Here is a 25,697-nt window from a genome sequence, read left to right as displayed (position 1 = left end):
TGATTCTGCTGCTCTGTGCTTTTATTATTATCATCAATTGGTCTGTGATTATGTTTTTTATTAATTAAAAGCTTTGTCTATAAAGTACCTGTAAAAGTTTTTCAGTGACTGTTGGAATATCTTGTGTTTTCTGACCTGATTTACAGAGTTAAACTTAAGAAATTAAACCTTTAACTCAATATCAGCACATATACAACTTTATTAAATCTGCGTCAGATCTCATCCTTTCAGAAACATGAGCTCATTAATCATCCTTCTGATGTGAAGTGATGTCGGCACAGTGTGAAATTAAATCACAACTTGTTGGATCATAACTTTAGTGGGTTTTATGACCTATTTTTAACTTTAGACTCTATTTCCACTCCCAGAAAACACTGAGTGAAAGTCCTATTAGGTGACTGTTAAAGCAATTAGCTCTTATTGTTTCATTTTCTACAATATAATGGAATAATTCAGACATTACCTTCAGAAAATATTTTTTATAATGACTCATGAGGGTCTGTAGTATTATCATTGTGTATTTTAAAGAGTTATAAAGTCTCCTTTACTGGAAATACAACTGTGATGATTCTTATTCCTCCATAAGTTGGTAACATGGTAAAACTTCTATGAGTAGTAAATGTAAATTCATAGATTTAACATTGATGCAGCTTGGTTGAATTTAAAGGGACTGTTGACTTTTATATATATAATGTGCAATAAAACAAAAAGGAAAGAAATAATGAATAAATCAGATATCCAACTGTGTGTTGGTTATTTTCAGCTTTAGCTGTTGCAGTTTATGTCTTAATCATTTTGAGTAAGTATACTTCCTCAGTTGTAAAGCAGATGTAGTAAAGATAGTTTTGTGCAGCAGCTTCTTGTGCAGCCGAGGATCAGATGATGCATCTGCTTGTGGAACCTGCTGCAGAGACTCGAGTGTTGTTTAGAGTCAGAGCTGCTTCTTCACATGTGCAGAGTTTCAAACCACACATTACTCATGATGTGTGATTGTGTGAAGACACTGAGATTCATGCTCCTCACACTGACACTGTGTTGTGATGTTTGTGTTGTGATGTTTGTGTCTCACCGGCTGATCCGCAGCTCGTCTGCCGGACCTCGGCTGCGTGTGTCCGGGAGCGAGACGCAAGATCTGTCCGCCTCTTCCGCCACAACCCGGAGACTTCAGGCCGTCAGTCTGAAACAGAAGCCCCGATGTCCGAGCAGGTTGGACAGGGACACACTAGTGTTACCACACGGGGACCAGGGTCTGTTAGCATCCGTCACTCAGCTGCAGCACAGACCTCCTCTAATGCACCGAGACCTCGTGAACACTGGAGTGTGTTAACACACAGACACACACTGAGCTCCGTGTGAAGCAGTAAACACACACATCTGAGTTAAACAGTTTATAAAAACACACAAACGGACATGAAGGACGTGTCCCGGTTCGTTAGCACCGCGCTAGCAGCGTTAGCCGAGCCACTAGCAGCGCTTAGCCCAGCAGCTAGCTACCCAGCTAACAGCCCCCCTGCTGTAAACGGCTCGTTTTAGTTTTTATTTAGTTTAGATCTTATTTACCGTGCAGCCGGTGGCGTGTGTGCGGGGGAGAAGCTCAGAAACACGGCGCTGAGACGCTACCAACATGGAGGAGCTCCGTGGGAGCGGGGGAGCTGCTGCCTGTCCGCGGGGCCTCACCATCCATGGAAAAACACAGAAGGGCCTGGCTCTGCTCCGCGTCCGTCCCGCGTCTGTCCCGCTAACACGGCCCGCTTCCGCTGCTCCGGCCCCCGGCCTCCATCCTCCTCCGAGCCGCCGCCTCGCTGCACCTTCACGGCTCCGCTTCGCTCCAGCGGCGCCTTTGTTTGCTTCCCGTCGCGGTTTCCCCTCTGCGGGCCTCTGCTGCCTGGTTTCCGGCCCGTGTCGGTCCTCGGTGTCCCCCCGCGCACACGACGGCTCCTCGGATGCTGCTGGCGTTAAAATGGTAGTTTCCTGTCTGCATAATGGTTCCGGGTAGCGCCAGCAGCAGGTCGGTCAGTCCGGCCGACACCTCTCCACCGCCCCGCTCGCGTGCACCTCTGCCCCGGGAGAGAAATATGGATCCGTCTGTGCAGCGTGATGCGCGTGAACATACAGTGTGTGTGTGCTTGTGTGTGCGTGCACGTGCGTGTGTAGGCATGAAGACGCTCCATTAGAAATCACTGAGCATCATTAAGGCCCCTGTCAGTGTGTGTTTACACGAGTGTGTGAATGTGTGTGTTTTCACACTAAGTGTGTGAAATGTTAATTAGTCAATTAAAGATATCATTACGGCGCGTGCTGCATAACATCACTGTGTGTGTGTGTGTGTTTTTTTTTTTTTTGTGTGTGTGTGTGTGTGTGTGTGTGTGTGTGTGTGTGTGTCATGCATGTGCTGCTGGTGACTCAATTTACATTTAATTAAACTTACAGTAGTGTTTCTGCAGTGTGTGTGTTCCTGTACTTATACCTAAGTGAGGACCGACAGCATAGACCCTGCCGAGTGAGGACATGTAGACCCGTCCTCACTTCTTCACAGGACTGTTCCGGTGATAAGACTTTAGGGTTAGGGTTATAATTAGGATTTAGTTTGGATGGTGAAGGTTAGGATGAGGGGCTAGGGAATGCATTATGTCAATGAGAGTCCTCACTAAGATTCAAGTGTGCGTGTGTGTGGTTGGTGCAGGTATTACACATGTTATGGGGACCCTCTCATTATGGGGACTTAATGGGGACAAAAGCATTTCGGATATTAGTTCAGTACGTAGTCACTATGGTTAAAGTGAGAGTGAGTCATCAGGAAATCAGTGTAAGCCAATGTAATGTCCTCTGAAGACATGGAGACACACCTTTGTTTTTGTTTGAGACAAATTGACTGCATGTGTTTTTCTCTTCATATACACATGTTTCAAACAATAAAAAAACCTGTTGGAGGATATACAGTATAAGGCAATATATAAACATAATATAAATATAGCACTTATGATAATACATATATTTTGTGAAGAACCGATGAATAAACAAAGTGAGACTAACAGCTCAGTAAGACAATTAAAGGGTCATTTCACCAATTAACAGATTCAAACTACACATAATTTCATGTAATCATCCTGAGAGTCTTGTTTGTGTTTGATAAGGTTTGGAAACAATCTGCCGTCTCTCTAGCACAAAAGTCAAAATGGCTTTTATAGTCTTGGTCTCTACATATAACGTTTGAAATGTCATAAAACAAACAGGAAATAGAAATATAAACTTCTCCATGTATTCATAAAGGTCGTATCAGGAGTGTTCTGCTGCGTCTGCTGCTCCCTCTGTAATTTCCTCACGTTCTTAAATCTGAATGACTGTTGTGAATTTATTAAGCTGTGTTAAAGTGGTGGGTGGGATGTGATGCAGACATGTTGTTCCCCTGTGGAGCCTCAAATTGCTCCCTCGGGTGCAGAGACACAAGGAGGCGGGACTGATTATGGAAACACACTGCAACACTGCAATGAAACGTCAAACATGTTTTCAGTCTTGTTTAATGAATCTGTTCCTGATTAATTCAAAATTCATAGGTAGCATAAAACTAAGAACATTTGAGAAACATTTTATTTTCTGTGTAATGTGGAATCGTTTAATCTATTCATATGATAACTGAACATGAGCCTGTGAACATGACGAGTCCAGTTTCATCAAACAAGCCACACAAACAACATTTAGTGGGATTTTTTTTTTTATTGTTATTATCAATCAAACAGTATGATTTCTACAAACGCAAGAATCCATCACCAATAACAAAGGGGTTGCACATCTGTGAGACCTTTGTCTGGATATTCTTGGAAATAGACATATAAGGGGATGTAATAAATAAATGTATCATACAATTTGAGGTATGCAGAGTAGCTTTGAGAATACAAATGCGGCCATGCCTCCCCCTCGGTGGCAAACACACACAGGCACACACACACGTACACACAGGCACACACTCACACAGATCAGGGGGAGCATTTAACCAAACAGATTACAACATGAGTATCAGACCTTTGAAGGTATGAGGAGAAATGAGAAAGAAAATACAAACTGAATTTTTCACGTGTCATTTACAGTTCCCCTCCCGTTGTTTTTTTTTGCCTCTTCCTCTTTTAAAAGTTAATGAGATGTTTTCAGTGTAAAAACCACAGAACCTTCTGAGTCCTTTCAGCCGAAGGCAAGTCGCAATACAAACTCCTCCATGACCCACAAAAAACCCTCGTTCTTCCTTCTTCACGTGTATTGCAACTTTAAAAAGTTGAGTTAACACCGTTCGTCGAGTCGCATTTGTGCCTTTAAAGTTCTGTTTGAATGAGCACAAAGGAGAAAGTAGCTTACAAAACACAAATCGCTTTTTGCAGGTACACGTTCAAGCCAAATAACTGACACACTCGGCTGTTTCACTTCTGTTCAAATACCAAAAACGTGACACAATATATAAGCCTTCCATCGTTAAACATGTTCAAACGTCTGAAAAGTCCTCGCTTTGGTGAACGTAGCTCGACCAGAGAAGCTGTGATTGATCAGTGTTTCCTTTTTATTTAAAAGAAAAATAAAAATAAATCCAATCAAACAACGACAGGCCTTTAAATTTCATTACAAGTTGATATGAACACGTAATGAGACTCGGGCGTTAAAATCGTCTCCGTTTGCTGAAGACATAAAACGAGTTCTGTCAAAAATGAGGTTCAGCATTCCTAAGAAGAAGAAGAAGAAGAAGACACTGAGAGAGTTACGCACACGGGCACACAAATGAAAACAGACACATGTACATTGACACATATACACACGCCGTGACCTCATCAGTCAGCACTATGACATCATCAACACTGGCTTCTGACATCGTCATGCGGTTCCGTCTTTTCTCTTTGATTGCATCATATCTTGTTGTTGAGTGTACAAATGTTTTTCTCTTTTCTTTTTTTAAAATTCCACTAGAAAGTTTGAATGTTGAAAATCCAGGATTTTACATTAAAGTTCAGAGATTTAAAAAAAATAAATGCGTGTTTCAACAAAAAATAAATAAGCAAATCAAAAAAAACCATGGTGATAAAGAGAGTCTGATCGGGGGGGGGGGGGGGGTCATTACATGTATGACCATAAACCATTAACACATGAGCACACATGTTTGTAGTTAAAGACTAAAAGTGGCTGGCGGCAATCACATCCGTCGTTAGCGAGGGGAAACAGGAAAAAGAGAGGGTGACTCCCCCCCAAGAGGGTGACTCCCCCCCAAGAGGGTGAATCCCCCCCGAGCGGTCACAAGGTCCATCTCACAGCCCGAGCAACTAAAAAATTTACAAAATATGACATCATCATGGCCAACACTTCTCCCGCCGTGCTATCGAGGACTCGGGTGTTTTTACATGTTCCACAAAAGTTCCTTTGCTGTGAATTCCTTTGCATGTTTATATTTTTTTCTCTACACGTATAAAAAGATGGATGTTTGCACAAGCATGCCCCCGGGACGCTGACACATGGAAATGAGAAGCAGACGCTGTACAGAGCACAGACACAAAGATAATTCGGTATAGCCCTTAGTGTGAAGTGTCCATTGTCCCCGGCCTTGAACCCGTCTGACCCCTTTTCCCTCCACACGAGGCGAGCGGCTGAATTCGCAGGTAACGTGCGCCGTCGTGGACGAAAGGGAGGATCTGCTTAACGGCAATCGGTCGCAAAAAAACAGGAACGTCCGACTTCCAAAACCTCGAGTGTGAAACAGTGTTTGAGGGACGTTTGCTGTGTCAGCGTCAATAGTAAAACGTTTGACCCACACAGAGTCTTAAATCTTCAAATTCATTTGATTACGCAAAAGGGTCACAGCACAATGATCAACGCTCACGAGAGTTCACTGTACAAAGGCCTTGAGTTAAAGTGGACTGTAGTGGATCTTAAGGCCCGGTCACACCAGAGAGTGGGACATTAAAATTCATCCAAGTCTTTGTGAAATATTTGGATTTAAAAACTCCCGAGGAGGACTGTCACTTCAGATGTGGGGAGAAAAAGTTTCTATTAAAACTTGTTTGAATTGTAAATATACAGTTTAGAAGTGCATCATACTGTTTGAAGTAGTTTGCCTCGTGAACCAGCGGAGGGCGCTTGACCTGCTGAACGCTCGACCTATCAGTAAAGTTAGCCAGTATTGTTACGTAGTTTTGCTGAATGTAAAACTTGTTCAAACTTTAATTTTGGGTAAAAGTGACAGCCCTACTACCCCAGACAGGGCTAGCTGTGAAACTACAGAAGCTAACAGGCTAATCGCTAAAATGCTAACCAGCCAGGACACAGCACAGGTCAATTTACTTCAATGTTCCTTCTCCGCTCAACTGGCATTTTCTTACATTACACAATTAAATAATCGAGGGAGAAAAAAGCTTAACGAGCTCACGGGATTAACGGGCTAACAGTTAGCAGCTAGCTTTTCAGCTCGCTCAACAAATTCGACAAGTTCACGGTTTAATCAGAAGACTTATTTCTTCACCACAAACGTCTGCGTCTTTCCCCGTCTAGAAAAAACACGGCTCTTTTATAAATAAATAAAGGTGAAACGCGTCGCTAATTAGCCACGCTAGCTTACACCGATTCAGATTTAATTATTGGTGTAATTCACAGTTCATCAAAGTTAAACTCGTCATTGAGATTGAATTAAATCCAGTGATCACAACCATCACTGAAATGAACCCACGCTGGTGTGACTGGGCCTTTACAGCAGCAGCTCATTTACATTTAGATTTTTGCCAAATAAAGGCATTAATTGTATTTTCCACTTGTTTTGTGAATCGAACCACAAATCCATCATGTGACAGGTGACTGCATTCAGCTGGATTTAACGTTCATGATAGTCCAATCCTAACAATGTTCGGCCTTGAAATGACAAACTGGCTGACTTCAGGATAAATATACGTTTTATACACAAAGTCCAACAGGGCTCCTCATCGTTAATATCAGGTTAAATCTTATAAAAGAGCAACTTGTTTGGTTTTAAATACTTTTATAAATACAAAGACAAGCAAACCGGTCTGTCTCTGCCTCGGCGCTCCCCGTCATCCACACTGGATTCAAAGACAGAGGAAGTTCTGTCAGAGCGCTCGAGGACTCAGAGGACAGCGCAATAAAAGTCGAGGACGAGTCAATAAATTATAATCGGCGGGTATCCTTCAATAAAAGTCACAGCGAATACCCAGCAGCCTCAAAACTTCACTCATACTGTATTTTTTGCTCTTTTGAAGTGGACGTGTGTTTCTTCCCTTTGCAGAAAATGGCTGAATATTCTTTCAACGATGTGACGAGGAGGAAATCAAGTGGCTCTGCTCACTGGGAGGTTACTGGTGTCGTCCACCACTCGGTGTGCTGGGATGGGCTCGGACCTCTTCCTCATTTCTCTTTCAGAAGCCTCGTCTTCTCACTAACTGCCTCAACGCTTTCCTTCCCTCGTCCTGTTTTATATCCTCGACCTTCCCCTCTCCTCCCTCTCTCTCTCTCTCTCTCTCTCCCTCCTCCTCTCACACCGTCACCTCGTTCTTACTCCCAGTCCGCAGTCCGTGGCCCCCCCCTCCTCCGGGGATGAAGTGCAACTGTTCGATGGTGTTCTGCCTCTTGTTGGCGAAGGCCATCCTCCGGGAGTTGGGGTGGCCTCCGCCCGTCCCCCCTCCACCTCCGCCGTGGCCCCGGTGGGGGTCCCAGCCACCGTGCATGCCCATCCCGGGCATGGCGGCGGAGCTGCGCTCGTGGTCGTGGCCTGGCGTCGGGTGGGAGTTCATCTTGATCATGTGGTGGCGTTCCATGGACGGCGTGACGCAGATGTTCTGCTGCGACTGGGCCTTCTGGTGGTGGCTGAGCCGGCCCATGGTGGGCACCATCCCACTGCCTCCTCCTCTTTCGCCTCCTCCCATCATCAGCCCCATCGCCATCAGCCGGTCCTCCAGACATTCAGGGGAGACCAGGAGCCTCTCGTGGGACCTGCAACCAGAGACAGGTTTATTCTGCTGATGTTAAGTCTTCACCCGTCTCTTTGTTTGTCTGTTTGTTCGTCAGGCAGAAACTACACAACAGATTTAAACAACTTGGTGGATAAACATGGGTCTACACTTTAAATGGTATAATGAGAAATAAAACATGAAACTTGTCTTTGACTTCAGTCTCATCTGAATCACCTTTGTTTCCAGGTCAAGAAACAACTGCAGAGCTGAGTTTGACCTTTTCAAAGAAGTAAAATGTTTTAAATCTGAAACGTGTCTGAGTTATTTCAAATGAACACGATCCCTCACCTCGTCGGACTCTTTAAACTTTAATGAAACTGCTCTGCTCTCGACTTTAATCTAATATTTTATTCTCTGATTCCCTTTGCTTTTATTCTGTCTTCATCTCTCCTCCATCTGATTTCCTGACGACCTGCTTCCCTCTCATCTTTCACCTTCTCTGATCTCATTCCTCTCTCCTTTGTTTTTCATCTCCTTGTCTCGTCTGATTTTCCTCTCATCACACCTCCTCCTCTCATCTTCCTCCTCTCACCTCTGCCGTCCTCCAACTCCTCCGGTCTCTGAACTCACCTGCGGAGCGTCTGCGAGTTGGAGCTCCTGCTGGTGCTCATCATGGCTTTGTAGTACTGGTGTTGCTGGTTCTTGGACAGGCGGGACAGCGTGTTGTCCCCGAGTGCCAGCAGCTGGTCCTGGGAGCGGACGCGGCGCGGCGGCCTGTCGAACGAGAAGCTGGTGTACTGGGTCTGGGAGGGCAGCGGGTACGGGTTGGGGGTGGAGGCGGGGATGTGCGCACGGGGCCGGGAGCCGTTGAGGGGCAGCGTCCCCCGAGACCCCGGCGTGTATTCACCTCCGTAGGGCAGGTGGTGCTGAGACGAGTGGAAGGACGGAGGCGCGTTGTTGAAGCGGCGCTTGGAGTTGTAGTAGCTGGAGTACTCGTCCAGTTCTTTCTCTGGTTCAGCAAAACAAAGACAGAATCGTGAATTTTAAACACAAGTCATGTTTCTTTATGGATTAATAAACCCTAACCCTAACCCTAATGACTGAAAGCACCAGAGCAGCTTCTGAATGGAGCTCGTGGTGAGAGCTGCTGCTTCCAAGGTTGAGAATACATTTCAAATCCCAAAAGAAAGAGAGGGAGATAAAGAAAAAACATAGGAAATTCAAATGATAAAACAAAGGAGTAGTTGACGGAAGAAAAAGAGGAGAGGAGGGAAATCTGTCACAGGAAAGGAGGTGAAAGATAAACAGCAAAGGGTGAAATGGAGGTGATGGAGTCAGAGTGAAAACGGAAAATTTATAATGGAAAAAGAGAGATTGAAAGAAACGGGGGGGGGAAAGAGAGGTGTACACTGTATACTGCATGAGGCTCAACAGGAAAAAGATAAAAGGACGAGTGGATGACCCAGACTGCAACCGAGGACAGACAAAGCTGTGAGAGACAAAGAAGACATGAACGTCGTGAGGACAGAGAAACGGAGCGACAGAAGAAAGAGGAGGAGACGTGGACGGAGCGGTGAGCTTCATTAACAGTGAAATACAGTGTTTCTGTGCTTTCTGCTCCACGGACCACTTTAATCTTCAAAGCATTTCCATGGAAGCAGCTCCCCGAGAGCCAATTTGAAGCTGACCTTTACCCAGCCAGCGCTCTACCTCGTCCTCCCCTCTTCTTCTCTCTCTCTCTCCCCCTCAGCGCTCCTCTCCCTCTTCCTTTTGTCTCCTCATTTTTCCTCCCCTCCTGCTCTCCAGGTTTTCACCGCCATCTTTCCCTTTCTCTCTCTTGCCGTTTTGTCTCGCCCTCGCCCTCCTCTTCATCTTCTCCTCTCTCTCTCTCTCTCTCTCTCTCTCTCCCCCCCCCCACCCTCCCGTCCTGTAAGGCCAAATTATCCCTCCGTCCCTCCCTGGCTGCCGACCGCAGACAAAGAAACCTTTATCAGCGTCCGTCTCTCCGCGCTGCCGTGTGGGGAGGGACATCAGAAGAACCAGGGTTCAGACGGTGGCTGGTGAGAGAGTTCGATCTCTGTGAGACACAAAGTCTCTGTTTGAAGACGTGTTTCACCAAAACTGACATTCAGACATTTCATAATCAGACGAGTGAAAACATTGATTCACTGCGACTGGTTTCTGTTTTTGTCTCGTAGCTCGTACCGCTCACGATTTGTTCTCATGTTTCTGTTTGTTTTAAAACTAAAGGCCTACGGATGTGGATTTAACAGATGGTGCAGTACCACCGGAGACCACGAGGGGGCAGTGAAGCCAGTAGTTTAAGCGAGATGACCAGAAGAGAACGAGAAACGTGAAGAGAATATCGTGGGTCAAAGATCAGCAAAGCTCCAATTCCACTGGAGGCCAAGCTGCCATTTGCCTTTTGTAAGTGCTACATAACTAAAACCAAGAGTACATCGCACTTAAGGAACCAGTACAGTAAATAAGTTACAGGTGGAACCAATGGAAAAGGATGAATAAAGAATGGGGGCGTGTCTTCATGTGACTTTAATCAAGTAACAGAGAGAATTCAAGACCGAAGTGTTTTCTCCTCTCGAGTGAAATGAAATAATAAAGAGCTCCATCTGGTCTCGGCTTTCACCTCATTACTGCTTCCACGTACACACACACACACGATCGGCCGAGCGGCAACCATCCATCACTCAGCTGCAGAGCCCCCCCCCCCACCCCCCCGCCGGCTCCAGCAGTCGCAGGGCGAGAGAGCTTCACACAGACAGAGAGGAGAGAGAGAGAGAGAGAGAGAGAGAGAGGGGTTGCCAGCCGCTCAAACATCTTTTCTTCCCGATCCACGGCAGCCAGGCCCCTGCAGACCAGCCAGCCAACACCCCTCCCCCCCTATCTCCACATCTCTCCCTCCCTCCAATCCTTTCTCCCTCTCCGTCACTGCCTCTCCCTTCTTTCTGCCTCCTTCTGCTTCTCTATCTCATCCTCAATCGCTCCGTTTTTCTTCTTCCTCCTCGTCTGCCCAGTCAGCGTCTTCACGTTTCTCCTTTTGTTTCTATTCCATCTCTACCCCCTATCCCCCCGTTCCCCTGCCTCCCCTTCTTCCTCTATTCGTTTCTTCTTTGTCTTTTATAAACCTGTCACTTTTTTATCACCTTCATTTCCAACCTTTCTCTTCTTCTTGTCATGCACCTCTCATCCCCCCCCCCCCTCCCTGATCCCTTCATTTATTTCCCTCCTCTGTTGACTTTGCTGTTCTGCTGTTCAGGACCTGTTTACACGTCCGAGCTGCACCGAGAGGATTATTTGGCTTCGCAGCTGAGTCACAAATCTCCTGGCGGCCAGACCTCTCTGCTCCCGGGAGAATCAGGCGTGTGAAAGTTTGACAAACGGGGACAGAATGAGAGACAGAAAAGAAAGACGCAGGGAGGACGAGGGCGAGCTGGCGTGAGAACAACTGGCTCGTAGTCGCAGTTTGACAAAGATGTGCTTGTGAGCTTTGAGGACAAAAAGCAAAACCAGTAATAAAATCATGACGGCTACACGAGGTGGAGCCAATTCTTCTCTATCGACCCCTGGTGGTTGGCTACAGTATAGGTCATAAACCCTGTCTCCTCCATGTTAGCAGATCAGACATGGACCAAACTAAAATTCCGAGATTTACGTCAGCTGGGCTGTCTACCTGGTTCTTGTACTTGTGTCTCTCTCGTGCACTTGGACTCACCCAGCCTCTTCAGGGAGCTGTAGCGGTTGATCTCTGGTTTCATGGCGGCGTCGTAGGACGGCGGCAGCTGGGCCAGGTTGTGGAAGGAGTGGGAGAAGGACGGGTGGCTGCTGTTGTGTCTCATGCCGCCGCTGATGATGCTGCCGCCGCCGCCGCCGCCTTTCCCGCTACCTGAGAGCAGGCTGGGGCCGGAGGAGAGCTGCTGGGTGTTGTTCATACGGGGGCCACGCTCTGGAGAGAGAGAGAGACATGAAAGGGGGATGAAGAGAAAGAGGGAGAGGGAGGAAAATGGATTGATGAAGAGTAGGATGACGGTGGTTGAGGGAAGGTGAAACAAGGGAGAGAATGTGGATGAAGAGAAGGAGATGGAGGATAAAGGAGGAAGAGGATGGAGACGAGGAAGAGGGGATGAAGTCAGAGAAGAACAGAAAAGAGGAGAAGAGGAGGAGGACAGAAGACACGAGCGGGTTAATGATCAGTAAACACAGGAAGTGTCTCCGAGCTCCATGGCGACCATCTATAAATACGACTGTGCTGCTTCATCTGAGGCTCCGACACACAAACATATCAACCACATGTAAAGACACAGACACACACGGGGACTCTGTGCACAATCACATTTATGCAAAGTGCAGAAGCAGCACATCGATCGATTCATATCAAAAATGATTTCTTCTTATGTAAGGTTGGTGGTGAGGAGGGGGAGGGGAGGGGGAGGGGGGGCGGGGGCGTCTGTTTTGCAACATGTAAACTCAAATCAGTTACATCACACAGGACGTTCATATACAAACAGACGACCCGACAGGAAGTGAAGGGGTGGGGGGGGGGGGGGGGGATCGATGTGACCTGGAACTAATGTCACGGAACTGTTTTCTCTTCGGAAGGTGACGGGTTCGTGTTCATCACAGTGTTTCTTTACTTTGTGAGTTTTTTATTTGCGTTGGAACAGGTTGCTTGTGTTTCCAGCTTTCACCATCAAAACACCGACAAACTGGAGAGTGTGGAACCCCCCCCCCCCCCCGACCCGAGCCCATTGGGTTCAGGTCGGACTCAGTGACCACGTGAGTCACTAACACAAACTCAGACTCAAACAGGGAACATTCAATTCACTAAAAACCTGAAAAGCTTGAATCTGATTGTGTAACTGTAGTTTGCTCCGTGTGGGAGGATTTGAGACTGAGCACACGGAGACGCCCACCCAGCGTCGACCTGACGGCTCTGATTCGAGACGCAGAGAAACTTTATTAACTGGGTGTGAGCAGGAGATGTTTAAAAAGCGATGTGAGCAGCGGTAAACGGTTACACAACTGAGGGCAATGGGCCGTTTGCTGTCGTTTCCTGACACAATCGATGTGGAGTCCATTCAGGGAGGAAACGGTTATGGGCTGCGATCTCGTTAAGATTACTGTTGGACATATGCTGCTCATTGACCATTGACAGTAATGGGCAATAATGTGTCTCTGTGAAGCGTCACCCGGGGAACACACACAGACGCACACAAGGAAACCAGTAATACCAGCTGTGAGATCACATCGTTCTTTAAGAGCAGGACGAAGGCTGAGGGAAATATCCAAACAGAGCCAGATGTTGAGTTTAACGTTTGTGTGTGTGGTTTTATCAGAATTAGCTCGGTCATTTCCACGAGCACACACGTTGTTGGACTCTTTTTGTGTAACACCTACGACGGCTGACAGAGGTTTGGTTTCGTGGCGTCACGGTGAAACGAGGTGAGGGTCTGAGTCAGAGAGCTGAAGGGCTCTGATCGTTTCCTCGCTGGAGGTTGTTCACATTATCTAACACAGGAAGAGCGAGAACCAAACCACAGGACAAATATCAGAGTCCACTTTCACTCTGTGACCTGAAGGGTCGAGCGCAAACGAGCACAGACGAATTAAACTCTTCGAATGGGATCAAAGGCATTAAAGGATGACACTGACATGTTCAAACCCTAAAATATGACAGCTTTTTCAATTATTTACTTTATACCACTGACTGATCAACTGTTTTTAAATCCCCCCCCTCCCGGCCCTCGGACACACAGACAGTGTGACGCCTTCATTGCATATGGAAAAGCTGGTAAATGTGAGCGTCAGCGTACGGATGTAATTCTTCCCCTGAAGGACACATGTCGATGTAACTGCTCTGAGACGATCTTCATCATCTCATCACGTTTTCCTCAGAGATCTTATCCAGAATTCTGCAGCGGCCACGTGAGACGCTCAAAAAACAGCCTCAGCAAACGTTTCTTACTGATTTCCTGAGGACGAGGGAAATGTTCTGGGGGAGAATTCACGTGTGCTGGCATTGCTTTTTTGTTTTCTCGGTGCAGAGCCGGGGAAAACAGACTCTGGGAGTGCAGTGACCTGGCTGAGGACCTCAGTTAACGTGTCGTGTCAGCTGAGAGCACATCACCGCAACACAGGGAGAAGAAGAGGAGGAAGAGGAGGAGGAGGAAGATGGGTTTCCTTCTTCAGCTTGAGAGATTTCATGTTCAGATTTTGTTATGATATCACTCAGGACTCTGCGCTTGTGCTCAAACGAGACTCTTGCACCCAGATATTTTATGGCCTGGACAGATTTCCTGAGATCAAGCTTCAGCTCTCCTCCTTGTGCTATCGTGAATCGTCTCAGATTTCTTTGTGTCGAGGTTACCCGACCAATAGAATTCCAGGTGTAGTGATGACAAATCAAATTGCCCCATCCTTGATGTGGTTACTTTTGTTCCTGTAATACAGGGCGACATGTATTTCCTTTTCCCTGTATTTCAGGAACACAATTCGAGATCAGACGTTTTCATCCATGCGGAGAAGCAGCGGGAGGAGAAGAGCTCAAGCTGGAGCGCAGCAAATCCGACCAATATCTGAGTGCAAGCGCAAGAAGAGGACAGGATCTCGAGTGAGAGCGTTACACAATATGAACCTCAAATCAATAGAAAAGAAACCCCCTAAAAGAGGAAGAAGCACATTTGGAAGCAGGCTGGTGGTGTTGGTGGTGCTGGTGGTGGTGGTGGGGGGTGTGGGGGGGGACAGGCTTGCATGAAGCAAAGGGCGGGGCCAGACAACTTGTAGCTCGCACTCTTATCCCTCGTGTGTCACTTTCAACACGGCCGTGTCGTCACAGACACAGATGTGAGTTGACAGTGACACATCTGTTTAAAGAGCGCAGGACGACAGGCCGTCAAACCAACACAACACAGACACACACAGTGTGGTCGTGAGGCCGCCGCCCCGGCCGCGCTGCCGACCACGAGGCTTACCGATGGTCGCAGCGTGTTTGGGGCTGGAAGCACCCCCCTGCTGGTTTAAATGGTGGGGCAAGTTCCCGGCTGCAAAGAGAGGAGAGCTGACAAACTGACAAACCACTGGAGACACGAGAGGCGTGTCGAGTAAGCACTTGTGTCAGCAGAGGGACAGACAGTGGACACACAGGACAGAGAGACAGACCCTCCAGGAATACAGTGGGTGTATCAGACTGCTGCTCAGACTGTCTTCATTTTCATTCAAAACAGAATATTACAGAATATTCAGACGGCAGAAAATTAAACGGCAACATTTTGATTAATCGCTTTATAATTACGGACATTTGTGAAATTGAAACTGTTTTTCTCTTTTCTATATCAGGATGATCTGAAGATATTTGAGTTTGGGATTTATCAATAACAACATTTAATCAAAATAAGAAATGATATGTCAAACAATCAATAATAATAAATGTTTAAAAACTGTAAAAACCATGTGTTTGTGAGAGATTAGAGTGATTCAGTATTTATAGAGCGTGGAGTCTGAGTTAGTGTTTGTGGACGTGCACTTCAGATCCCAACCACAGGTCCAGCTCCTGTGAAGGAGGTGCTCCAGCTCCGGCTCTGAGGAGCACCTCCTTCACAGGAGCTGCTCCCGCTCTGAGGAGGAGCAGGAGCCTCGACAACAACAGGGACCAAACAGGCTCGGCTAATTTTCATATGTTAGATTCATTAGAACAAATATTCAGATCCTGGAGAGACTGTCGGCAGAGAAGTGAGAGACAGCAGCCGAGCGACAGAGAGACAGAGGAAGTCAGAGAGAGAGAGCAGTGTGTGTTGTTGTTGTGTGTACACACGGTAAACGTACAACAACACAAACACATTCACCTCCAGAGAGAAAATATTAGTTAAATGTGAATAAAACCAGAGAAATGTGAATGTTTCAACTCGCATCTGTTAATATGAGAATACAGAAATACAGAAATGACTAATTCAAAAAAAATATTGTTTCTTATAAACCTATAAAAGATTTATAGTTATCTATATATATATATCAAATTTAAGTATGTACAATTATTACGAAAACAGCTCAGATATTAGAAATACTAATTAAACATTTAAATAATAAGTTATTTCTTTGTGTCCACAACCTAACTTTAATAAACAGAACAAACTCAAAGGGTTCAGTGACAGTGACATTATCAACATTTAGTTAAATAACACATTTTTAAATGAAAAACAATAACCATACAGAATTATATAATATGATAATTATATGATTATTATAATTTTTCTACCATTTCCTTTGTCTTTCTTTTCCTAGTTTAAGAAAATCATTTATTTTAATCTAATTAAGCTCACGTCTGAAAACAGCTTCAATTAAACTGGGATCTTCACGATATGGCCTCAAATTTTCTTTTCAGTGTCATTTATGGGACTTTTGGTTTATTATTTCTCTGATCAGTTCTAACGTGGACGTGTGGACACTCACTGCGGTTGTCTTTGCTCTGCAGGACGGGGGTGTAGAGGTTTTTGGACGTGCGTCCGTCCGAGCTGGGGCTGGTCAACATGTTGGTGTTGTTCCTCTCTCCCTGCTGCACTGGGCTGGACTGGTGACGCAGGATGTCCACCAGTGATCTGACCCAGCAGAGGACGGACAGAGGGACGAGAGGAGGAGGAGGGAGCGAGACGGACACAGAGGTGAGGAGGAAGAATATCCAGACACGAAGAATTCAGACAAAACCAAATCAGAATCTGTGCATCTTGCTTTGCTTCTTCACATGAGGTCTGTTGACCACCTCGATGGACACCTGGTCTCACCTGGGCATGTTGACGTCTCGGTTTCGGGGTCGACGTGCCACCTTGCTGAAGGCGATCCGGACGCCCACCGCCAGGACCAGCGTGAAGGAGATCACTCCTCCGATCACGTAGGCCGTGCTGATGTTAGGAGAAACAAGCGTGAGCTCACGATACAGAAAGACAGGAAGCGGACAAAACTCTTCTCTTTCATGTCTTTGTGTGTCTCCCTCTTTGAGTCCAGACTCTCACCTGCTGGTCTGCAGCGGGAGCGTCTCGAAGTCCGGGTCCTGCTTGCTCCCGGTGGGCGCGGTGGAGGTGACCTGCGGGTCGGCCCACACGGGCGACTTGTAGTTGTTGCAGGCCTCCTGGTCCAGCCGGGTCCTGGCGTGCTCGCAGCAGAAGCGGTAGTGGCAGGTGCCGCAGCAGTAGATGTAGCTGCCTTTGGAGCAGTTGAAGGTGGTGTCGAAGTGGCCCATCACGTCGTAGTAGCCCCTGAGGAGACATGTAGTCAGTGATGTTACACAGTTTGTGACCTAATTGACCCAATTTCTACAAACCAGTGGAAACAGAACACAGATATTTAGCAAAACTAAAAATCTGACATTCAGAAAACATCACTGTCCTCAGTGTCCTTTGCTGCAGCTCCTCTTTTCAGCCTCTGTCTCAAACACTCGGTTTTAGCTCCTGTCCCTTTAAACCAAGTCTTTTCTCATTGGTCAGCTGTTCCTCTCTGTTGTGATTGGTCAAAGGAATTTGCTGTACCTGGGACATGTGTAACCTTAACATATTTTGCCAAAGTTTCCAGGTTGAACGACATGTTTCCACGAAATCGTGTAAAGGAGCATCGAGGTTGGTTTTCTATGGTTTGGTGGGTGTGTCACAGGTGTCGTCCAATCAGCAGCGTGTATATAAAGTTCTCTACAGACGTGGCAGCTGCTGTTGAAACTTCACATCAACTGAACCAATGACATTTGCTGACTGACTGTGGACTATAGTGGATCTGATCTGGATGGTGGATCATGATCTTGCTGGCTGCTGACCATGATTGCAGCAGGACTGCTTGACATATAGTTTTGAAGTTATCCTTCAAGATGTTTACCCTCATCAATGCTGCGAACAACTTTAATCTGGATGATGTTTTCCTGAACGTGGCATCTGTTGCACTTCTGTCCGTCCTGGGAGACGGATCCTCACATGTGTCTCTCTGAGGTTTCTATGTATTTTTACCTGTTAAAAGGGTTTTTAGTAGTTTTTCCTGACTCTTGCTGAGGGTTAAGGACAGAGGATGTCTCACCATGTTAAAGCCCTATGAGACAAATTTTATGAATATGGGCTATACAGTAAAATTTGATTGATTGATTGTTCTAGCCCTGAGACAGAGCATCACTGTTTACATTTAACTTTCAATCTGCTGAGTCGTTTTAGGAGAAATGTTTTCAGTGGAGCGTTCTTAACATAATGTTTCTCCTTTAAAAGTTAAATATCGAGGAGAATATAATGCAAACACTGTAGAATGTGCTCAAACTGCAGCTGAGCTAAAGTCTGCGTGACTCTCCAGCTCGGCTGCCAACACGCTGCTGCTCTGCAGAGGCTGTTTCCAATGAGCTAATGCACATTTCTCCTCTCTTCTCCCACTGGGTTTGAGGCATGTTGTGAGCTGCCTACGTGCTCGATGCACCATGTTGTGTTGATGGAGCAGATCTGATCTGTGCAGCTGGAGGAAGTGTGATGTCCGACAAGATGGAAAATATTCATGTGCGAGCCTTCGAAGAATTTCTCATTATGTTTTTTTGTTCAACACAAGAAGAATGTCTGAGAAAGAAATTAGACATGTTTTAAATATATTTTAGAATTCAGAATATCCACATGTGGAAACTTCTCCGATCATCTGTGTGTTTAACGCAGGATTCGACCTCAGTTATTAAACTAAAAGCTTCTCGTGATCTCACTGCACATCGAATAAAACCAGGAGAGATTCACTGAGAGATTCACGACAGATTCATAGATTCATAGATTCATAGATGGTGTTTATCATGTGATGTCCGATTTAGAGCCCATCGCATGTTGCCTAGCAACAGCAGGACGCCTCTGTGTGGAGCCAGTTTATGGAATCATCAGAAGAATCAGAAGAATCAGAAGAATTATAAGAGTCAGAAGAATAAGAAGAATCAGAAGAATTATAAGAGTCAGAAGAATAAGAAGAATCAGAAGAATCAGAAGAATTATAAGAGTCAGAAGAATAAGAAGAATCAGAAGAATCAAAAGAATCAGAAGAATTAGAAGAATCAGAATCAGAAGAATCAGAATCAGAATCAGAAGAATCAGAAGAATCAGAAGAATTAGAAGAATCAGAATCAGAAGAATCAGAAGAATTAGAAGAATCAGAATCAGAAGAATCAGAAGAATCAGAAGAGTCAGAAGAATTAGAAGAATCAGAATCAGAAGAATCAGAATCAGAAGAATCAGAAGAATCAGAAGAATTATCAGAAGAATCAGAAGAATCATCAGAAGAATCAGAAGAATCAGAATCAGAAGAATCAGAAGAATAAGAAGAATCAGAAGAATCAGAATCAGTAGAATCAAAAGAGTCAGAAGAATTAGAAGAATCAGAATCAGAAGAATTAGAAGAATCAGAAGAATCAGAAGAATTAGAAGAATCAGAAGAATCAGAAGAATTAGAAGAATCAGAAGAATAAGAAGAATTAGAAGAATCAGAAGAATCAGAATCAGAAGAATCAGAAGAATCAGAAGAGTCAGAAGAATTAGAAGAATTAGAATCAGAAGAATTAGAAGAATCAGAAGAGTCAGAAGAGTCAGAAGAATTAGAAGAATCAGAAGAATTAGAAGAATCAGAATCAGAAGAATCAGAAGAATCAGAAGAATTAGAAGAATCAGAATCAGAAGAATCAGAAGAATCAGAAGAGTCAGAAGAATTAGAAGAATCAGAATCAGAAGAATCAGAAGAATCATCAGAAGAATCAGAATCATCAGAAGAATCAAAAGAATCAGAAGAATCAGAAGAATCAGAATCAGAAGAATCAGAATCAGAAGAATCAGAATCAGAAGAATCAGAATCAGAAGAATCAGAAGAATCAGAATCAGAATCAGAAGAATCAGAAGAATCAACACATCACAGGGATGAAATAAATAGAGACGTGACATGAACTTCACTCCACCTCATCAAACTGATTCAACCATCGCCTTGAATCCACGAGATCTATCTGATATATTAGTATTTTTAAATCACTCTTTGATTAAATACATTTTTCCATAAGCTAAATCATGCTAAATCAAACTTCATCAATTTCATTCAAGTCACTAAACCCTTCTGATTTAAAACACGTGTCATTGAAAACATTAATCATGATCTAAGGAGATTATAACTGTAAATTTAAAATCAACAGTGATGAACCAAAACTCAAACTCAACAGGAAACAGATTGTTTACCTGCACACGTCCACGTCCACCAGCTGCCGGGGGGGCGGAGCCACCTGGGCCGCCCCCAGTGGAGGCTTCAGGGCGTCGGCCGTCATGTTCCTGGGCAGCATGGTCTGAGGGAGGGGCCTAGGAGGAAGCTCGGCCATGACTGGTGGAGCAGGGTCGTCCCCGTCCTCCAGCTCGGCCGCTTTGGGCGCCACTTTGGGTCCGGTGGGCGGCGGCGGCAGCCGGGGCTTGTAGCCGGTCAACAGGAACAAGGTGGAGCCTGATTGGCCGCTGCTGCCGGTCAACGTCCTGGCGTCGCCATCGACAGCGCGTCCTGCCCTGGTGACGGTTAGCGAGGACACGGCAAGGCAGGAGAACAGCAGGACGGCGAGGGACGAGTGAGACATCCCTCCGGACATGGTGGGTTTCATCGTCTTTACCACAAAGTTCATGAACAGACGTCAAAAAAACAAAACAATGAGCCAGTGATCGGCGTCCTCGTCCAAGATGGCGGCTCGTTGACGTATAAAAAGGTTCCGTATGAAAAGGTCAGACTCTGAAGTCACAGGTTCGAGTCCACGTGGCACAGGAGCGAAGGTTTATCTCTGGTTCATCAGCGGGTTTCACTCCTTCATCCTAATGTAAACATGTCTCTGTTACGAATCCGTCCTCAAGCAGCTTCTGTAAACATGGAGGTCTCTCAGCGTTTTTCAGGCCCCAGACAAAGTGCCTGTGAAACGGCTAAAGTCTGAAATCATCTTAAATTAAAATGGCCAAAAATGTTAAATCGTTGAAACAGGAAGTAATCTCTTTTCTTTTCGTAAACAAAATGTGAGCGAGAAAAATGTAAACTCTTAACGAGTCTGCAGAGTTTTTTCCTTTATGGCACGAAAGTTACAATTCACATAAGAGACGGAACTGGAAACCGTCTGTAAACATTGAGCTGAATGTAAACTTGTGTTTCTCTCCGGGGCGTTTGGCACTTTGTTGTTCTGCGTGGAAAACGGACGCGTGAAATCATACGTGGAAAGAAAAACGACAAAGCAGGTTGTGTGTTCAAGCTCCGCGTGTGTGTTTGTGTGTGTAAACAACACAGCTGGCTGCTTTGAGTGAGTCTAACAAAGCTGTGACCTCTTTCAAAAGGATTTCAGTAAAGGTCAAGATGCTTGAAGTTTTGGTTTAAATCAGAAACATGGATTTAGTCGTGTCCGATCTGAGAGAAGGTCCGGCAGCGACAGAGATCAGTTCTGTAGATGAGCAAGGCATTCACCAACCAGTGATCGACAGCGACTGGATCACAGAAATGTGCGTTCGATTCCCTTGTGTGAGTGTCTCTGCTCTGAGTTGAGCTTGGCCCAGCAGAAGAGAACGAAGGAGGGCTTGGGCCCGGTTCTAGCAGGGCAGCGAGGTTCTGCCCACAGAACAGACATGAAAATGTCCGGATTCATCCGTCAGCACGGCGGAACACGGGAGGACGACGGGGGAACTCGGCGCGGCCACGATGCGCCGCCGCACTCGGACGCCCGCCGCCGGGTCACAGGCTCGGTTCGGACGCGAAAGAGAAAAGTCACAACTCACGAATCGGCTCTGTCATGCAAACGGAGGAAATGTGTGTTTCCTGCGCTGACTCCCTGAATGTGTGTGTGTGCAGCGACGTGAAGGTCACGTGAAGGTCACGTGAAGGTCACATGAAGGTCACATGAAGGTCACGTGAATATCGTGAGGCGTTCGGTCGATGTGAAGGTTTCGTATGGCTGGTGTTCGTATGGCTTTAGGTCGCTTCCTCTCACAAACTCAGTCCTCTTACACCGAGAAGGTAAAAACAGTGAAAGGTTTTAAATTGCATGTTTCGAGTGAAAGAAGAGGAAGAATGTTAAAAAGAAGAGAAAAGGTTGAAGAGGTCTAATGGGGGGGGGGTGGGGGGGGGTTCGGCGTGATGGAGACGCCACGTGAGGAAGAGACGACTCGGAGCGAGAGAAGCTTCTCTCCTAGAAGCAACTGGAAGAAGGAGATAGGGAAAGTGTCAGCAGCGTTTCACAGACTGAGACGACAGTGAATCTCTGAGTCTTTGAGATAGCAGCAGCAGCAGCAGGAGGAGGAAGAGGAGGAGGAGGAGGAGGAAGAGGTGGAGGAGGTGGTGCTTGTATTTATCAGCTTCAGACAGGGGGCTTGTCAGTCAAACGCCGTCCTGACAGAAAGCACTTTGAACCATTAAAGCACTGATCATGGTCCCGGGAGGAGAAGAGTCTTGAAGCAGCAGAAACCCAGAGAGACGTGAGCTGTAGAATCTCTGCTCAGGTTGAACGTGTGGAGGTGCAGGAGGTTTGAGACACAGTCAGCTCGGCTCCTGCTTTTGGTTTCGCTTGTAACAAAAGAAACGACAGACGAGACGGGAAGAGGCTCAGGAACCTGGATTCCCAACAGCATCAAGAGGAGGAGGAGGAGGAGAAGGAGGAGGAGGAGGAGGAGGAGGAGGTGCAGCCGTCACCTGCTCGCCGTCTCTTCAGGTTCACATCCACTCCACAGGGTTCACACTGCAGGAGAAGAAAACAACACACAGAGAGTTTGATTCAATCTGTGGTTTGTTCTTCAAGTAAAAATGTTTTCAATCTATTTTACTATCTCATTAAATTCATTATAATATGATTTATTTTCATCTTTTCCCCCAAAAAACACAACATGTCTGAACATTTTGTCTGAAATGTGATGAATGAGGAGGAAACTTTTCCTTCTTCTTCTTCTGATGAGAAACAAACTCGTCAGAAAAACTATTTCACGCACATTTTGTCACAAAGTAAAAAAAAGAGTAAAGCAGAAAAATAACGATCAAAACAAAACAACAGCAAAGTTTACTGAGGCCAAAACAAACAAGGGAATCAAACCTCCTGCAGAAGTTGTTGTTCTGTTGATAATGTTGACTTCATTACTTCCTGTGTCAGAACAACAGACTGTAGTTTGAGCAGAGATGAACTTTCTACAGGAAGAGATGATTTTATATAAGACTCCGGCCTCCAGCAACTTTACCTCGAGCTTATTGAAAGCTTGGTTAGACCTGAGACTCTGCTGAATGGAGGGGCCTATGGCAGAGACACACACACACACACACACACACACACACACAGACACACACACACACACATCAGCTGACAGAGGAGATGGGAGCAGCCGTGATCTGACTTTGATAAAAAGAGAGCAGGCGACATGACAGCTGCCATATGGACTCATCTGACAGAGGGGCCGAGCAGAGAGACCACAGATGTGTGTGTGTGTTTGTGTGTCTGTGTGTGTGTGTGCTGTTTGCAGAATGAGGCCTGCAGCGGCAGAGACTCAGCACTGCTGTCAGGAGGAAATCTAACAAACTGATATTTTCTCCCTCTTGTTAAATACTTTCAAACGTTGTGTCTTCATTAACCTCATGAACTGAACTCTATGTAAATGTCTGTCGTGACCTTTGACCCCCGTGAAGCCAAGTAACAGGTTATAGAATGTTTGATATTTCAATGTGCTTGTTTGCCGATATGACAACTTTTATTTATTTTACAGAAACGTTTATTTAAACATTTGACATAAAAACACACAGCATCAGAAAGACAGAAACATGCAGAGAATAATTATCAAATAAAATATTTTAAAAAAGGACGTTACTCTCTCAATGGAAGAGGAGGATACGAGCACAGGATGTTCTGATTCCAGGACTGGGCCGGGACTACTTCCTGGATCACGGTTAACCTACATGGTCTCAGCTGGAGAGTTCTGTCTCCACCTCCAGGGCTTTTCCAACCCGCTTCCTCAGATGTGGTAATTAAGAAACCCCCGCTGACACACAGCTGAACCTCCGCTGAACCTCCACTGGCATCCAAGGCCACAAACACATTCAATCAAATCAAAATTAATAAAAAAGGAAATGAAATAAGTAGCATCAGATGTGTTGATGGATTTAATCTGGACCTGGTCTCTGCAGGTTTACAGAATACAGTTATTTTAATGCTTATTAAAACACAAAGGTCTCAATCTAAAATCAAACCTGTGATAATCGAAGGATATTCTGCTTTTAACTCATTATTCTTCATCATATTAATATTAAAACATTATGAGTCAGATTATTTCCCTGAGACGAGTTTCTGGTTGTTGAGTGATTACAACTCTACATTGTATTTTACATTTCATTTATGTATTTGAATTAGGTCGTCCAAACCTTAACAAATACAACTATTGTGATTTAATGACATTTTAAAAACAAACAAACAAACAACAGCATAAACATGAGCCTTTGAACTAGTCACAGGCCTCTGATCTTGGAGCTCTGACATCACATGTCTTTGATCTTCTATACGTCTCTAGGATCTAATCCTCCGTTCCACTGGGTTGATTCTGAAACTCAGTTTTCTGTCGAGCGGCGTCTACAAAGCTCAACATGTCGGGAGGAGAGGAGGAGCACGGCCCTGACAGGTCAGACTACCAGGAGTTTGTCAGGATGGAGCTTCTCCTGGAGAAGCTGAAGCTGTTGAACTACGAGGAGGAGGTGGTGGCCCAACACGACCTGAAGCCCCTGAACAGACATTATTTTGTCCGAAGTCGATATCTCCCTTCCAACCCCGACGAGCAGTTCCACATGTTCCACGTCATCGCTGCCTGGCTCATCAACACGGCAGGGCGCTCGATCCCGGTGCCTCGGGAAGACGACGACCCGATCGCCACCGCGTCCAGCATCCTGGCCGAGCTCAGGGCCCTCGGGGTGAAGGTGGATGTCCCACCAGCCGACCTCCTCCAGGGCTCTGGGGAGCTTGTCATCTTCGTGCTTTACCAGCTGGCGGAGGAGGCCCTGAAGAAGACCGGGTTCTCCTTCAAAAGGCCGACCCACCCGAGAGAAAGCACAGAAGACGAGTTCATGACGGAGGACAAGGCCGAGCTGACGTTCGACGATGAGGAGGATGAGATGAGCGATGAAGAGGAGGAGGAGGAGATGGATCAGGAGGCGGTGGATCCAGCAGAGTGGGCCCTGGAGGTGGAGAGAGTCCTGCCTCAGCTCACAGCCCCGATCCAGACCGGCTCCCAGGACTGGAGGAGCCACGTGGACCAGCTGCATCAGCACAGCGGCAGAATCGATTCTTCCCTGGAACAGACCAGGAGCTTTCTGCACAAGCTGCAGGAGGACATCAGTCACAGCATGAAGAAGCTGAGCAGCAGAGAGACGGCCATCACCTCCCAGCTCCAGCATCTGATCCAGGAGCAGCGCGACGCTCAGGCTAAGAAGACAGACGCCTCGGAGCGATACGAGAAGGCCACCAGACGGATGAAGGACCGGAGCCGAGTCATGGCCGAGGTCAACGACAACCTGAGGGAGGTGAAGAAGCGAATGGAGGAGAAAGGCAGGAGCATGTCTGACGAGGCCCCGGTGGTGAAGATCAACCAGAGTCTGGTGAAGCTGAAGCAGGAGACGGCTGAGATGGACGTGAGCATCAGCGTCTTCCAGCACATGCTGCTGCAGGCCCGACTCAGGGAGAAGCACAACATGATGAGTGACATGTCCGCCAGCAGCCCCCCCGACCGGGCCCCCGAGCCCTCCAGCACCAGATGA

At 46.1% G+C, this 25,697-nt stretch overlaps 2 protein-coding genes across 2 annotated transcripts; one reads left to right on the top strand and one right to left on the bottom strand.

Moving 5' to 3' along the window:
- Window positions 1–7,293: 7,293 nt before the first annotated feature.
- Window positions 7,294–20,550, bottom strand: shisa7b (shisa family member 7). Its single transcript, XM_053447305.1, has 8 exons — window positions 20,144–20,550; window positions 16,946–17,188; window positions 16,718–16,834; window positions 16,389–16,534; window positions 14,915–14,983; window positions 11,659–11,889; window positions 8,559–8,937; window positions 7,294–7,968 (listed from the first exon to the last, which is right to left on the bottom strand). Exons 1-8 carry the CDS (start codon window positions 20,548–20,550, stop codon window positions 7,512–7,514), a joined length of 2,049 nt encoding a protein of 682 aa, XP_053303280.1. The 3' UTR covers window positions 7,294–7,511.
- Window positions 20,551–24,533: 3,983 nt separating this feature from the next.
- On the top strand, window positions 24,534–25,697 carry LOC128461450 (intraflagellar transport protein 57 homolog). Its single transcript, XM_053446375.1, has one exon. The coding sequence runs from the start codon at window positions 24,534–24,536 to the stop codon at window positions 25,695–25,697; it is 1,164 nt and encodes a 387-aa protein (XP_053302350.1).

This window comes from Pleuronectes platessa, chromosome 18 (genome assembly GCF_947347685.1).
Source record: "Pleuronectes platessa chromosome 18, fPlePla1.1, whole genome shotgun sequence".
NCBI classification, from domain to species: domain Eukaryota; kingdom Metazoa; phylum Chordata; class Actinopteri; order Pleuronectiformes; family Pleuronectidae; genus Pleuronectes; species Pleuronectes platessa.
The sequence above is the reverse complement of the archived record's forward strand: the minus strand, read 5'-3'. Positions and strand labels throughout refer to the sequence as shown.

Coding starts and splice junctions, on each gene's coding strand:
- LOC128461450 (XM_053446375.1), top strand. CDS start 24,534: ATGTCGGGAGGAGAGGAGGAGCACGGCCCTGACAGGTCAGACTACCAG.
- shisa7b (XM_053447305.1), bottom strand. CDS start 20,550: ATGAAACCCACCATGTCCGGAGGGATGTCTCACTCGTCCCTCGCCGTC. Junction 16,535..16,717: donor CGAGACGTCAACATGCCCAG/GTGAGACCAGGT, acceptor CTGCTGGGTCAG/ATCACTGGTGGACATCCTGC. Junction 8,938..11,658: donor CAGCTCCCTGAAGAGGCTGG/GTGAGTCCAAGT, acceptor TTGCTGAACCAG/AGAAAGAACTGGACGAGTAC.